Genomic DNA, 16,951 nt, shown 5'->3' with positions numbered 1-16,951 from the left:
AAGGCATCTGATTTATATTCATTAAGAGTTATGTTTTACTTTTAGTATCATTTCATTTTTCCATTTCTCTCCTGTACTGTATCAAATACCTATATGTTTGCACACCCCAAAACCTAATGGAACTGAGCTTGTTTGTGGGGTGGGGGGTGGGCTGCGTTAAAGGGAGAGTTTCTTTTATGTTTAAAGCTATATTTATGATACACAGTTTCTTAATTTTTGTTTTATTATGAACTTTGATGCTGTTCTTAGGTTCTCTTGTTTGTGTTTATATCATGAGTAAATGAAGTATTATGCATATTAGATGAACTACTTGTACATTTCTTGAAGTTGTTTTCTTGTAGAATTTTACACTATCAAGTACTTGAGTCTATAATTATGGGAGAATCCCAAGAATAGGTCTTTGGATACATCCTCAGATCTCAATCTCATTACTCTGTACTCCTTGACCAAAATGATTAGTAATTTCTAGTTTCACAAACTAAAAGATATATTGCAAGATATAATATGGTGAATTTTTTGTAAATAGCTATTTGAAGATGAATGCTAACTTGTTTTATATTAGTTCATTCATTTCACTTTACGAATCCATTTCATACTTGTTATCAGATCCCTCTCTGGGCGCATTGTTGGAGGTGTGTGGTGGTTCTTTACCCTGATCATAATCTCCTCCTACACGGCTAACTTAGCTGCCTTCCTGACCGTAGAGAGGATGGTGTCTCCCATCGAAAGTGCTGAGGATCTGTCTAAGCAAACAGAAATTGCTTATGGAACATTAGACTCTGGCTCCACTAAAGAGTTTTTCAGGGTAAGTGATTCTGGTTTTTAGTCTCTGTGTTGTTGTTTTGTTTTTTGTTTTTTACTAAATTTAACACCTATAAATTATCCCCCCACTTTTCCCCATGGTCCATGAGAAAGTACCGTGTGGAAAGAACCAGCTGTCTCTAACTGTCTCCGCTTCAGCTCTTGGTCTGTCTCTATCTCAGACTTTCCTCATATTCAACTATAGCTATGCTTCCACATTTTTTTTAATTGTTGGTTCCTCAGAAGAAATAATGTTGCTACGCAATCTTAATTTTATAAAAATTGATAGACCTTCCTTGGGAACAAAATTGAAGCAAAATACAGTGCAGGGTATTACTGTTTTCTAGGGAAAGTGTGCTGCAGCTTTCTCTCATGTTGTATAAGTATGGCGACATCTATAATGTATATTTTGTCATGAAGAGAATCATGCTTGTATCCAGTACGTTATTTCAGAATTAAGAATCAGATTAGATTTTCGGCCATAAATTCTGAATTTTCTGTGAAAATCTTTTATGGAAAAGTATTCAACTTTGTAACATTTACAGTAAGTAACACAACTAAAATGAGTCTATTAGATGTAGGTTAACTTTTCTCTTTTAATCTACCATAAGATAAGGTTTGATGCTAGAATAAGTTTCTTTCATGTTTTCATTATATTTGCAAAAGAACTCATTATATTAATATATTTTCACACAGCCAATATTTTTAAGTAAGCCAACAAATATGACATAATATGGTTTGATAGCTAAAAAATATCTTTTCACACATCTCAGTGTGTTTGTGAGGTGACTGCCAATTTGCTTCAAGATTAGGACAAAGACTTTCAACATGCCAGGTGTCAGTGAGGTAGACTGTAATTTCTATACTCTCATCTTGCATTTCCTGAGGTCTCTTGTCCTGATATTTTCAGCTGGGACCAAGTTATGATGGGAAGAAGTGTGCTTGGGAGCAGAACTGTAGCTACTGTAAACAATAACCTGGATATGTGAAAAAGGAAAGGCAGTGATTTTATTAGCACCTCAATGATAGTATGAAATAAGTTCTAGCAGAAACATCTGCTTTATTACAGATCTAAATCCGAAAGTTGTGGCACTGATTGCTATTTACTACAATTTAGCCTCACCTCTAAACATATAGATGAGAATGGATCCTTTGATATAGCGGTTCTCTGGCTTGACTATAATAATACTTTTAATGCATTAAGCAGAAGACTGCACACTTACTAGTTAAAAATAAAGGTTTAAGAATTATAGTCCTTATTCAAGTATGTCTCGTTTTACTTATTTAGAAACAGGTGATTGGGTCACTGCTGGAACTGCTTTGGGAAAGATTAAGAGTGTTGTTATAGGACTCTTGTTAGGGTCCAGTGGTTATCATGATTATAGAGTTATAAAATGAGGGCTCCCATGCATTTGGTCTCTTCTTCAAATGGGCATTTCTGTCTTTTCTTTTCTACCATGTTATGATACAGCTAAGGAGGTACTCACTATAAACAGGCCAGATGTTGCTGCTCATTCTTGGATTTTTAACCTCCAGAACTCTGACCAAATAAGCCTTTAAAAATAAAATTTCTATTGCTAGTATATTTTGTTATGGTAACATCTATCTCATGAATATACGTGGGTAATAGGTTTGTTTGCTTTGTATACATTGTTAAATCAATGGCCAGATAATTTGGGGAACTTGATGCCTTCTGGGAGCTAAAAGGGGCGCTTTACTGTTTTATCTTGTACACTCAGGCATTTGGCTTCATTTCTGAGTGTCTGTGTTCTATTCTTGATCATATCCACATTTGATTATATGAAGTTATAGCACCAACTGTAATTGTGTGACTGAAATGTGAGCAGGTCCTTGCAGAATCTCTTATTGCAGCTTTGGAAGGAACTTAAAATAGCCTTGGCTGGATCTTGGTGTATACAGCATTGCAGAAGCTCTTCTTAGCTAGAGAAAGATGCTGTGTGATTGACCATATTTATAGATTACTACTTATTGTGTTCCAGTCAGGAAAGGGAATATAAGATAAATACACCACCAAATAGAAAAGCACTAATGCTTTCATTGAAATACATGACATGTTTGTGATTTGAAATTTATCGTCCTCAAAGGATCATCTCTCCAAGTCCAAGTTAGATTAAATTAAAGACTTGCTAGTCTACGATTAGTTTTTGACACACATGGCACTTGTATTAATATTTAAAAATGGAGTCATATGCTATAATACTAGAAATTATTTCCTTCTGTGTCTGCTCCTGTGGTTTTTCCAGGATACTGTAACTTTTTGGCTGGAACTAAGGTATCTCATTCCTTCTCACATGCTTCAGTATAAGGAAAATCGGTGATGGATCCCCTTTAAGCAAGGAACTCCAATCTACCGAGTATTGTGTGAAATGTACTGAGCAAAACATAGTTAGTTTAGACATCTTAAAGCCAAAATATTTGTTCTGTCAACATTTCCCCATGAATCCTCAGTCTATTGGCTGAGTGCAGTTGAAATTTTACACTGCTGGGAAAGAAAGAGGATTCAAGGGGAATGTTTACTTTTCATCCTGAGCTTATTGTTCACCTTACATCGTGGCTTTTCTCTTCAACCATATTTTAGCTCTAGGGATTTTGAATTTTCAAGTCAGGTATATTCTAGGCAAGCTTACAGTTGGCAAATTGATTGCCATGATGGCCAGTCTACCAGGAAGAGGGAATAGAGGAAGTGGATTGAGATGTGCTCATGAGTTTTGTTCTCTGGCCACCTCATTTTTTTTTCTACCTGATCAAAGACCTGGTGAATTGTTCTAATATGACATGATTTCATTGTGTTGCTAGCTTTTCCTTTTTTTAATTATTTTAAAATTTGGAATTTTATTCATTCTACTAGAGCATCTATTAGTAACCATGACAGATGTCTGTTTTAGCGATAGCAAGATTTGAGTTCAGGTTTGGGGAAAACAATTTGAGAAGTAGAGACACCATCTAAACTAAATAACAGCTAAAAAATGAATAAGACTTAAGAACATTTAAGATGAATGTCCATTTCTGAAATCCAATTTGGATTTCTTACATATGAATCTAATTTTAATTATCAATTTCATAAACTAACTTTGTTAATGTAAAAGTAACATTAAATTTCTAGTTTACAGTGCTCTCTTTTGTACTATGGTGATATTAGCTGTTTCAATCAAAATCTAGAGTACTTTCAGAGTTCACATGCATAATTTAATATTAAATTAGGTTTTGTTAATACTACTTTATTGAAGTTTGTTGAGTCCATAGCAGATTTTGAAGTGTTGCTTAAGCTCTAAATTTTCTAATTTAAAATGTATGTTTCTCCTCAAGGCTTAGCAATAAATCAACATCAATATTTAGTTTCTGTTGCAAGAAAGGGAAAGTAGCATACAATCTTGTAAAAACTGAGATGTATAGGACTAGAATTGGCCTCTATATATCTACAGCTTTCTCTCTGTGGACCTGCTGTGGAGTTGTTAATTGTACTTAATTAGAGTGTCACTGTAGCGTACTATAATTAGGAGGGAATTAGGATTTCAAATATAAACTACTATTTTTAGAGTTTCAATTTTGATAATTTCTCTTCATTAAAATAGGGCAGATCTTAGTTCTATAATTTTGTTTAGGAAATGATTTTTTTTTTATAGAACCTGCCTTTGTTACATTCCCACAGCAAGTTAGAATCTAGAGCAGGCAACAGCTTTTTCTGTGAGCCTACCACAGGTCTATCAGTCCACAAAGGACAATGACTGACTTTGAGAATGGGAGTGGGAGTTTCTTCCTGTATACTCTGGGTCCTTCTCACTGTAATCAAATTGTTTCTTCTAGTTGTCACCTCTGGGAGGATGAGGCACATGGTGTACTCCCTGACCAAGTGGTATGTGTTAGTGCTATTAGTGCCAGAAAAAAATAAAAGAAAGAAAAACATGCCAAATCAATGTCAAAGTAAAGATTCTTCCTCCCTTATGTAAGGAGCCTAAATTACTCTCATTTTCAAATACCAGAATTGTTCTGACCTTAATGCATTAAACTACAGTATTGTTACTCAACATCATAGACATTTTGTAGTTTAGAAACAGGATAAATGATGGCTACATAGTATTGATGCAATTGTTTCTCACTAGAATGAGCTACATTTGAAATTTCCCTGCATTTGTATGTTTGTGTGTGTGTGTGTGTGTGTGTGTGTGTGTGTGTGTGTGTGTGTGTGTGTGTGTTTCTACGTATCTGTGAGTGTGTTCTTTTCACAATTCAGTAATCATGGTTACCAGTGAGTTACAATAACAGAGATTATCTTTTTTTCCATTGTACACTTTTGGCTTCTTTGTCAAAAATTATATGTTCATAGGTGTGCAGGTTAATGTCAGGGTCTTCAATTCGATTCCATTGGTCCACATGTCGGTTTTTACGCCAATACCAAGCTGTTTTTATTACTGTAGCTCTATAGTAGAGCTTGAAGTCAGGGATTGTGATGCCTCCAGAGGTTGTTTTAGTGTACAGGATTCTTTTGGCTATCCTGGGTTTTTTTGTTTTTCCATATGAAGTTGAGTATTATTCTTTCCAGGTCTGTGGAGAATTCTGTTGGTATTTTGATGAGGATTGCATTGAAACTGTAGATTGCTTTTGATAAAATTGCCATTTTTACTATGTTGGTCCTGCCTATCCATGAGCATGGGAGATCTTTCCATTTTCTGACATCTTCAATTTCTTTTTTCAGGGACTTAAAGATCTTATCATATAGGTCCTTCACTTGCTTGGTTAGTGTTACTCCAAGGTATTTTATGTTACTGTGGCTATTGTAAAGGGTGATGTATCTCTGATTTCCTTCTCAGCTTCTTTGTCCATTGTATATAGGAGGGCTACTGATTTTTTGAGTTGATCTTGTATCCTGCTATGTTGCTGAAGGTTTTTATAAGTTTTATCAGTTCCTGGGTAGAATCTTTGGGGTCACTCAAGTATACTATCATGTCATCTGCAAATAGGGAAAGCTTGACTTCTTCCTTTCCAATTTGTATCCCCTTAATCTCCTTATGTTGTCTTATTGCTCTAGCTAGAACTTCAAGTACTATATTGAATAAGTATGGGGAGAGTGGACAGCCTTGCCTCGTTCCTGATTTTAGTGGAATTGCTTTGAGTTTCTCTCCATTTAATTTGATGTTGGCTGTTGGCTTGCTGTAAATTGCCTTTATTATGTTTAGATACGTTCCCTGTATTCCTGATCGCTCCAAGACTTCTATCATGAAGGGGTGTTGGATTTTGTCAAATGCCTTTTCTGCATCTAGTGAGATGATCATGTGGTTTTTTTCTTTGAGTTTGTTTATATGGTGTACTACATTGATGGACTTTCATATGTTGAACCATCCTTGCATCCCTGGGATGAAGCCTACTTGATCATGGTGGATAATTGTTCTGATGTGTTCTTGGAGTTTGTTTGCCAGTATTTTATTGAGTATTTTTGCATCAGTGTTCATGAGGGAGATCGGTCTTTAGTTCTCTTTCTTTGTTGTATCCTTGTTTGGTTTAGGAATCAGGGTAATTGTAGCCTCATAGAAGGAGTATGGTAATGTTCCTTCTGTTTCAATTTTGTGGAACAATTTAGAGAGTATTGGTATTAACTCTTCTTTGAAGATCTGGTAGAATTCTGCGCTGAAACCATCTGGTCCTGGGCTTTTATTGGTTGGGAGACTTTTAATGACTGTTTCTATTTCCTTAGGGGTTATTGGACTATTTAAATAGTTTATCTGGTCTTGATTTAACTTAGGTATGTGGTACCTATCCAGAAAATTGTCCATTTCTTTTAGGTTTTCCAGTTTTGTGGAGTAGAGGTTTTTGAAATATGACCTGATAATTCTCTGGATTCCTCAATGTCTGTTGTTATGTCCCCTTTTTCATTTCTGATTTTGTTGATTTAGATTCTCTCTGTGTGTCTTTTGGTTAGTTTGGATAAGGGCTTGTCTATCTTGTTGATTTTCTCAAAGAACCAACTCTTTGTTTCATTAATTTTTTTGTATTGTTCTTTAAGTTTCTATTTTATTAATTTCACCTCTCACTTTGATAATTTCCTGGCATCTATTCTTCCTGGGAGACTTTGCTTCTTCTTGTTCTAGAGCTTTCAGGTGTGCTTTTAAGTGACTAGTGTGAGATTTCTCCAACTTCTTTATGTGGTCATTTAGTGCTATGAATTTCCCTCTTAGCACTGCTTTCATAGTGTCCCATAAGTTTGGGTATGTGGTGTCTTCATTTTCGTTGATCTCTAGGAAGTCTTTAATTTCTTTCTTTATTTCTTCCTTAACCCATTGGTGATTCAGTTGAGCATTATTCAGTTTCCATGAGATTGTAGGTTTTCTGTAGTTTTTGTTGTTGTTGAAATCTAACTTTAAACCATGGTGTTCTGATAGAACACAGGAGGTTATTACAATTGTTTTGTATCTGTTGAGATTTGCTTTGTGGCCAAGTATGTGGTTGATTTTAGAGAAAGTTCCATGGTGTGCTACCCCTGCTTGTTTCTTAAGACCATTTGATTGAAAAGTCTTTTCCCAGCCTTTTATTCTTAGGTAGTGTCTGTCTTTGAATTTGAGATGTGTTTCTTATATGCAGCAGAAAGATGGGTCCTGCTTTTGTATCCATTCTGTAAGCCTATGTCTTTTTATAGGTAAATTAAGTCCGTTGATATTAAGGGATATTCATGACCAGTGATTGTTCATCCCTGTTATTTTTGGTGGTAGTGTGTGTGTACTTCTCTTCTTTTTTGGAATGTCTTGTTCATTACATCTATGATGGTTGAAAGTTTTGCTGGGTATATTAGTCTGGGCTGACATCCATGGTCTCTTAGTGTCTGCATTACATCTGTCCAGGTCCTTCTGGCTTTCAAAGTCTCCATTGAGAAATCAGGTGTTATTCTGATGGGTTTGCCTTTATAGGTCACTCGACCTTTTTCCTTTGCTGCTCTTAATATTCTTTCTTTATTCTGTACGTTTAGTTTAATTATTATGTGGCGAGGGGACTTTTTTGGGGATCTAGTCTGTTTCATGTTCTATAGACTTCTTGTATCTTCATAGGCATTTCCTTCTTTAAGTTGGGAAAGTTTTCTTCTATGATTTTGTTGAATATATTTTCTGTGCCTTTGAGTTGGTATTCTTCACCTTCTTCTATCCCTATAATTCATAGGTTTGGTTTTTTCATGGTGTCCCAAATTTCTTGGACATTTTGGTTCATGACTTTGTTGGCTTTAGTGTTTTCTTTGACTGATAAAACTATTTCTTCTACTGTATTTTCAATGCCAGAGATCCTCTCTTCCATCTCTTGCATTCTGTTGGTTAAACTTGCATCTAAAGTTCCTGATCTTTTACTCATATTTTCTATTTCCAGCATTCCCTCTGTTTGTGTCTTCTTCATTTTTTCTATTTCCCTTTTCAGGTCTTTGACTGTTTCCTTTATTTGTTTCATTGCTTTTTCATGATTTTCTTTCAGTACTTTATTGTTTTCTTCTAATTTGTTTGCCCTTTCCTCTAGTTGTTTATAGTGTTCTTCCCATTTTTTTTTTTTTGTCTTTTCCTCTACACAAGCCTCTACCTTCTTCATGAAGTTACTCATAAGGCTACTTTCTTCTGCTTCTTCCAATTTTTGATGTTCAGGTCTAGATGTTGGAGGCAGGCTAGGTTCTGGTGATGCTGTATTGCTCTTCATTTTGTTGTATGTACTTCTGCCTTGACGTCTGCCCATCTCCTTGTGGTTCATTCTTGGTCTTATCAGCACACTTGGTTCAGACAGAGCTGACAGATTCAGGAAGTCTCTCTCTCTTGTCCAGATGGGAGCACTTGTCCAAATGGGAACTCCGGGGCTCTTATCTAGACAGGAAGTCTGGGGCAGGATGGGAGCATTTGTCCAGACAGGTAGTCCGGGGTAGGATGGGCGCTCTTGTCCAGAAGGGAAGTCCGGGGCAGGATGTGTGCTCTTGTCCAGAAGGGAAGTCCAGGGCAGGATGGGAGCCCTCTCTGGTCCAGAAGGGAAGTCAGGGGGTGGGGGTGGGGCTTGGAGAAGGGGATCCTTCCCGGTGGAGCTAGAAGGGGACCTGCCCAGTAGCCAGAACCTGGGGCCAAGTTGGGCAGGTCTTCCCTGGAGTGGCTGGTGCCCAGGGATGGGATCTGGGCTCAACAGAGATTATCTTTAAGGCCAAAATGTTTTGTCACTGTGTATGTGAGACATTGAATGCGTTTGTTTTGTTTATATTTACATTAAATTGACTGGGCTTGGGAAGTATATGTCTTTAAACATATATTTGGGAAAGGGAAAGAGAAGGGTTACATGTTTGAGGTGTACCTTGACTACAGAATGAATTCAAAACCATGACACTTAGGAAGAACAGGATTCAAAATAAAAGTGCACAATTGGGCTCACCCCTTAGGGGTGTAATTCCGAAGCAGAAGCAGAGCTCTTGCCCAGCTCACACAAGGTTCTGGTTAACAGCCCTGATCCAATCAAGTATGCAAGTGTGATCACAAATAAATGTGTTCTAGTCATTACAGGCTTGCTTACTTACTGACTAGTAAGTACTGTTTCAATAATGTTACAATTTTTACATTTGCTACTTGCAAGTAGCAAAGACACACTATAATTTCTTGATTCCTATGACATGCATAATAGAGATTTCACTAGTTTGTAAACCCTCCTATTTTTCCTATGTTTTTCAGTTCTGCCAATGATTTCTGTGCTAGAGTTACAAAGATCACTAATGTCTGTAGAGGCAGAAATAAGTATCTCTTGATTTTTAGCATATCAGCTGTACATACATAGAGCTTTCAAATAATTTGGAAATTGAGTGTAGCCATATATTGCTACAATATATATTTCTATATATGTAGGATGTTACTCATACTAGAAGAGATCCTTTGTAGTCCTTCACACATGTTTAAATATGTAAATAGCTTCTAAAATTGCAGGCATTAAATAAATGCTGAATGTGAATACATAGCAATAAATAGTACAGTGAACATGGCAAAGATATTCATGCATGGTTAGTCATATCTATTAAGATTTCGCTTCCTTCATGTTATGTAGATTGATTACAGCATGATAATCTACCCAAGTGCCAACTCCAGCATACCTGTACCTTCTCTAGATGACCCAGAACAAGGTCAAATCATTTCCTCCTGGTCGGCAGATTTTCTTTCTCTGTCATTTTAATTTTCTCACCACCCCACAGAACATCGGAGGAAGGATTTTACTCATCTCAAGGCTTTAAGGACGTAGAAAGCCTGGAACAAGTCTGCACTGCTGTCGCTGTTCAGCGCAACCTGGCTGGAACACTGCAGAAAAGGTCAAAATTCAGGAGGCTTTAGCATTGGTTCCCTTAAAAGTAATTGCCCTGCTTAGGGACCAGTTGACTCATGCAGTGATCCTCAGATTTCTTAGGAAGAGAAGGCTAAAGACGTGGACAGGAGGCTATCTTAAGTCATGTGATTTCAGCAGTCCAAGTACTGAGGAGGGTCTATATTTTATTACTGAAATATGATTATTGAGCAAACTAGTAGCTTTTTCCAGGATACATGGGTTATCTTTGTCCCACAGCCATTTTCCATGAATGTCATTGGTCTCTGAGTGTCCAGCTGGGTCGTTTAGAAACTGCCCCCTGCTACACCGGCTGAGTGCTCTGTGATCAGACCACACAGGAAGTTTTTACTTAGGGACCATACACAAGCATACACATCATACAAGAAGCATTGGTTTTCACAACAGCAAATGCTGACGCCAATCTCTCAGTACAAGTTACAATGCTGACATAATTCAAGAATGCTCCCGTTTTATAATGCTTAAACATGCTAGTTTATGTGCTTCAGAAGGAAGATGTGTATCATAAAACAATGCACGAGGATCTTAGATGATTTCGGGTTTGATGTATTTTATTGCCTTGTTTATAAAAGAATCACCTCTCTCTCTCTGTTTATACTAGATCTTTTTTCACATCAGTTGCCATGACAATAAACATGTCTGAGGGCTGTGAGCAGAGAAAAAATAGAACTGTGACATCTTTTTGATTTATCAGAATAAAATCAAAATTAAATATAAACTTTGTTTCTAAAATTCAGAATCTTTTCGATTATAATTTTAGTATTCGAAGGAAGATATGACACTGAAGTAATTTATCATTCACATTTCTGCACAGTTTTGTTCAGAATCTTAATAAGTGTTCATCCAAAGCACATTGTAAAGGTGACTCCTCATTTTTGTAGAGTAACACAAACTTTAAAAATAAATGGAAATGGAAGAAATAAAATGCCATAAAATGAAATTAAAGCAAAACTCTAGGCAGGCACAAATATTTAAACTTATCAAAATTAGGTAATTTAATCATGAAAGAGATTTCCATTTTTTATTTTTACATGGCTAGCATATGATAAAAATAAATATAAAATACATGAAATTGTCTTTTCTTAAGAGTTTAGGTATCCTATATAATTTTTATACAAAAAAATTTTTGGTTGTTTAATTTTGGTTTTCTGAAACAGTATCTTTACTGTCCATCCCATTCTGGCCTTGAACTTTGCAACTATCTTTTCCTTTGGGGCACAGGTACCCCCCACCAAAACAATGAGTAAGTGTTCATCCTCAGCTTCAAGTACTTTTCTTTACCATAAATTCATTATTGATATGACAAAAAAAAAAAAAGAAAGTGGAATTTTGTGGTGATATACCGTGTACCCTAATAAAGCCTACCTGAGGATCAGAGAACAAATCCACCAACTAAATTAGACATAGAGGTCAGGCAGTGGTGGCACACACATCTTTAATCCTATCACTAGGGAGGCAGAGATCTGTTTGGATCTCTGTGAGTTCAAGGCCACACTGGGCTACATGAGAGAAACAGAACCAGGCAGTGGTGACAGTCACCTTTAATCCCAGGAAGTAATATGGCAGGACACAGAAAGGTGTTAGGAAATGGGAACTCGCTCTCTTGAGGCTGTGGATTTCATAGAGGTGAGATAGTGGCTGTCAGTTCTGCTTCTCTGATCTTGCAGCTTTCATCCCAATATCTGGCTCTGGGTTTTTTATTATAAGACCTTTTAAGATTTGTGTGACATCATTTAGCTAAGTAATTTAGGTGGAAGATGATGCTTAAGGATGAAATATCCTTGGTCATTTTGTCAGGAAGACTTAGATTGCTGCCTTTAGGACCTTATCCCCAAATACAGATATCCTTTCCAAGTGAGGCAGGTAGAGTGATGATAATGGGCAAGAAAAAGCAGCTGCAGTCTAAGTTAGTAAGGGACTCGTTTCGGTATGCTGTCTGAATTCACAACCGGTTGTCTTTTTGGATTTTTCCTGTGTTCCAAATGTCTTTATGCATTTAGTTAATAGATTGTAGAGATGGCTGAGTTGGGAAATTACTTGCCAAATAAGTACAGGAGCTTGAATTCTGATCTCTAGCACCCAGGTAAAAAGGCAGGCATGGTGAAGTGCACCTATGATCCCAGTGTTGGGAGGAAGAGACAGGGAGCCTCACAAATCCCCTGGCCAGCTACTCTTGAGGACTCTGTGAGGTCCAGGGTCAGTGAGAGACCCTGTCTCAAGAACTAACATAAAGACTGATAGAAGACCCCTGAGGTCAATCTCTGACCTCCCCATGTGTAGCATGCCAGTGTAGTACTGCACACCCATGCAGATGTACACACACACTCACTAGACTCAGTCTGTTTGTTTTTTTCCAAAATCACAAGTTATTAAGATTTTCTCTGATTTGGAAGCCCCAGAATATTGAAGCAGTACACTGCAGTCTATGAGTGAGACGAGTCAAGGCATTTGCTAAATAAAAGTGGCTGGATACATAATACAATACAATCTAGTGGTATGCTTGTTTCCTGAAAACAGCCAGGAGATGTTAAAGTTGGCTTGTTTATCACACAAATGAACCTTGAAGATTTTAAATTAAAGCATAAGTCAACAAACGATTCTTCTTCCATAATTGTATGTGCCTTTCCATTGTTATAACACACACATGCACATATATTCACACACACACAGACACACATTTGCAGTGTCCTATTGATATAAATGAGTTGTGTTTGGTCAACGTTCTTAACTACAGTGTCTCTTAGGTCAGTTCTCAGTCTGCAGAAAATTACCCTCTGCTGCATGATGATCTTGATGGCTTTCTCATCTCAAGACAAAGAGGTTGATTTACAAACAAGCTCCATAGTTCTCTTCATATCAGAAAAGCTATGGCATTTATTGAGTTCATCTTCCAAACTATTGTTGAAAAGGATTTCTGAAACTCTGTGCTTGTCTTCATAAACAATTCCATTTGCTACAGGTTTTACTGTTTTATCTAAACTATAAATTTATAGTTTAGAAAATTATAAGATTAAAATTTTACTCACAAATATTATCATTAACTACTCCTCATTCTGACTGAGATGATATAATTTCTTGGGCTTGCAATGTACCTTAGTAATTTTTTTTCTTGATCCCTAGCACTGATTAATAACATATAACGCATATGTGTATCATGTATCTATGATATGTATATATAATACACGTCTATTTAAGTGGACTTTCTATAATTTTATAAGAATATTCCCAGGATTTTTGTTGTGGGAAAATGTTGTCAATCTAAATCCTATGCTTGAGTATTTTTATGGTTTTGTATGTGTTTATATTTATTAAGGATTTAGGTATCAACCATCTCATTCTGGATTCTGCTATGGACTAACAAACTGCCAACTTAGGAAAAGTTCTTAATTTTTCTGAGTCTTGCTCTTACTAGAATATAGCATGTGTTTATGCTAGTACTAATCATTTAAAAAACAACTTGAAAATTGTTGTTACTTAAAGTGTCACATTAATCTTACTGGAAATTTACAGACCTGATCAACAGAGGGAAACCATGCCTGTTATTGAAAACCCGTTTCACTACCTAGGGCTTGTGTAATCACGGATCTTAGTGGAGAACCTACAACCACAACTTTAGTAAGCCAGCACTGCCCCTAACTACACTCTAAATAATTGTCCTTATATCCACAGATAAACATAGCTCTTACCCCTTGGCAAGAAATCTTCTATTTGCAGTAAACAGAGACCATTACAGAAAATCACAATTAATAAAAAATACAGTTAGGTGCCAAATCCTAACTGATCTATCTACAAACCAAGCCAGGCAACTAAGACTCAGAGATTATTACAGAAGATGGGAAGGAAAGATAGGAAGATCCAGAAGAATAGGCAGTTTGCTCCTAAGACTGAGAAATGTCAGAAGCCATACCCATGGAGTCTCACCAACATGGCAGGCTGCCTAAACATACTTTGAACAAGGATGACACAAAGAGCCATTATCATTTGGAAAGTGGAAGGTTCATGAGGACTCAATCATAGACAAAGAATTGTAGGCAACTACAGAATGCTGAGATTTGGAATAGTAGTGTTCCCCAGGGGAGAGTATTTCAATTAGTTATGCAATATCAGGTCAGTCCTGAAAACATGGACATGTAAGTAACATTATGCAGACAATGCAGGTTGTATTTATGTATTTAAGATATTTATGTGTGTGTGTGTGTGTGTGTGTCTGTGTGTGTGTGGATAAAAGAGGCCATAAATTTGAAAGAGGGCAGAGGAGCATACACAGGAAGGTTTAGAGAGAGAAAAGGGAAAGGAAATGACATAATTGTATTATAATCTCAAAAAATTAAAATTAAAAAAGAAAATTATTATGAAAACAAATAAAATTAACCTCAGTTAACCTAAGCGAGCTTGTAGGTCTAGAATTGAGATGAAGAAGTGTCAGATACACTGACTCCCTCAATGATTGGAGATGCACAGACTTTCTGATGACTGGAGATGATGAAGACAGCTGCTAAAATGTTCAGTGGAAATACTGTGTCAATATATTTATTTTATATATTGCATTTTAATGCTTTAAACCTTAGAAATAATACATTCATATTTTGGAAAAACTCTTCAATCTAATATGGAAAAGGAAAGTTTTATGAGTGAAATGGAACATTTAGGCTTTCACAAAGGGAATCAACATTTATAAAACATTTTAAATTTAATGCTTTAATGCACCTCAGATATTTTCTCAGAATAATTGATCAATTCAATGAATAAATAGATAAAATATTTGTGCAATTTTATTTTGAAACCCTTTTCATCAGTGTATAATTTGTTCCAAATGTTTAAACATCACATTTTTGTGAGAACTCACATTAGAGAAGACTTGGAGTTGATTAAGACTGTCAATGTAACTAAAATCAAACACAGTGAAATATTTCAGTAGAGGCTAATAAAAAGGCAGGAAAAAGGATAAATGATAAACAAGTCAATCAGCTTCCAATAGCAAGCAGAGATTAGTTTTCCTTACCTAATCCCCAGCTAGTCAATGAATTACCATTTTTAAAGGAAGCTGATCTGTATGAGATGCTGTGATTATCATTAAGTTAAACTTCCCAGTTGAATTCCCAGAGGAAGATTCCTGTAGCTGTACACCATAACAAAGAGGAAGTCTGGCTGACAAGAGAATGCTTCTGAATCTGTGATCTCAAAAGGGAATATTGTCAGTAATAGAAACATGTTTGCATGATTTAGGAAAAAATTATTAGCTAATAAAAACAGTAATTAAGGAAATAATGTTGATATATTTTATGGAGGAACACCAGAAACTTCTCATCCCATAGACCACTGAACAGCAATGGCAACAAACCTGTCCTACTGAGGCAGTGGCAACGTAGAGTTATTAATCGCAGAGACAAAGACTGCTCTTACTCTGATTGCATTTGACATTAGATTTTTCACCAAACTAAACTATGTTCCTACGTGACGCTGCTTGGAATCCTGGGATGGCATCTTTGGCAATTCTGTAAGACTGTCTTACAGTATTTTTGAAGAACTGACTTCACCTTACTTTTGTCAACTTTAGGTTAGAATGTGAAAGTTCCATGGCATAATAAGAATGCTCAAATCTCATGACTGTTAAAATAAGTTTATTATTTGAATTTTGGATACTGTGCCTTCTAGTAATACATTAGAATAACAAAAAGGAGTGTTCAAAGTCACCTTATTAAAGAGGATTAAGGTCATTTGTGAGAACTGTGCAAAGAAAAATATGTAAAATTGTTTGACCTTTCAGACCACGAGCAGCTGGTTTTAGCTTTGTATGGAAAGTATTAAATGTCTCCTTTGAAGACTGCCTTTGTTTTATAATCTACTAATTTTTATGAAATGTATTCATTCAATAACACTATTTTTCTTCTTTCTTATCTGTCATTGGAATAGCTTAATCTTGAGACAAAGAGTACTATGATGTTCAATATTCAAATGAAAAATTACTGTTTATTTTAGAAATACTTTAAATGGCCAATAAATATTTCTCTAAAAATGTTATTTTTTAGAAAGATATCAGTTAGTGTCTGTATTGGTCATGCTTCACTAGAAGAACAGAACCAGTAGAATTAAAATACATTAAAGTGCAATTAATAAGACTGGCTTACATGCCATAGTTTGGTTACTGCAAAAAAAACAAAACAAAACAAAACAAAAAAAAAACAAAAAACAAAACAAGAAAAAACACAAAACAACAACAACAACAATAACAAAACGTTTTCTCATACTGGAGAAGGTAAGACCCTAGGGGATTCTCAACTCACAAAACTAGATGTATCACCAGTCTCATCCTGACTTTGAAAACTTAGAAGACTCATAGGGAGCCATTCATCTTAGTCATCATTTGAAGCCCAAAGAAGCTTGGCTCTGATATCAGCAGAAGAATAGAGTATCAAGGAAAGCTACCTCCCAGAGGAAGGATGGGGATATAGATGTAATCACTTGCCAGACATGAAAGCAATGAGACAGAAAAGAATAACACTTTTTTTTGACCTAGTGGTGTTTTGAATAGCAAAGGTCCCATTGGCTCATGTATCTGAATACTTGTCCAGTTGGTAGGCTGTGAAGGATTAAGAGGTGTGGCCTTGTTGGAGGTTGTCTGTCACTGGGGGCGGGCTTTAAGGTTTCAAAAGACCACACCATTCCCAGTTTGTTCTCTCTGCCTACTACTTCCTGATCGAGTAATTCTGGATTTCTGTTCTGCCTCTAATTAAGAATAGAATATTTAGGACTGAAGCAATAAAAAATATCCTTGTGATGTTCTTTTTCATAAATACTTTATGTA

General features: G+C 36.1%; 1 protein-coding gene across 7 annotated transcripts in view; it reads left to right on the top strand.

The window, feature by feature from the left end:
* Positions 1-16,951, top strand: part of Gria2 (glutamate ionotropic receptor AMPA type subunit 2) — a 127,905-nt gene that overhangs the window by 104,332 nt on the left and 6,622 nt on the right. For all 7 annotated transcript variants that reach the window (XR_006073172.2, XM_076574291.1, XM_076574290.1 and 4 more), the window contains exon 12: positions 607-805. Coding sequence is in view for 6 of the 7 variants with exons in the window: in XM_076574291.1 (XP_076430406.1) it covers positions 607-805 (199 nt within the window). In the remaining variant the exon portion in view is untranslated. The remainder of the gene's footprint in view (positions 1-606; positions 806-16,951) is intronic.

This window comes from Peromyscus maniculatus, chromosome 6, assembly GCF_049852395.1.
Source record: "Peromyscus maniculatus bairdii isolate BWxNUB_F1_BW_parent chromosome 6, HU_Pman_BW_mat_3.1, whole genome shotgun sequence".
Lineage (NCBI taxonomy): Eukaryota > Metazoa > Chordata > Mammalia > Rodentia > Cricetidae > Peromyscus > Peromyscus maniculatus.
This window is presented reverse-complemented; position numbering and strand designations above follow the sequence as displayed.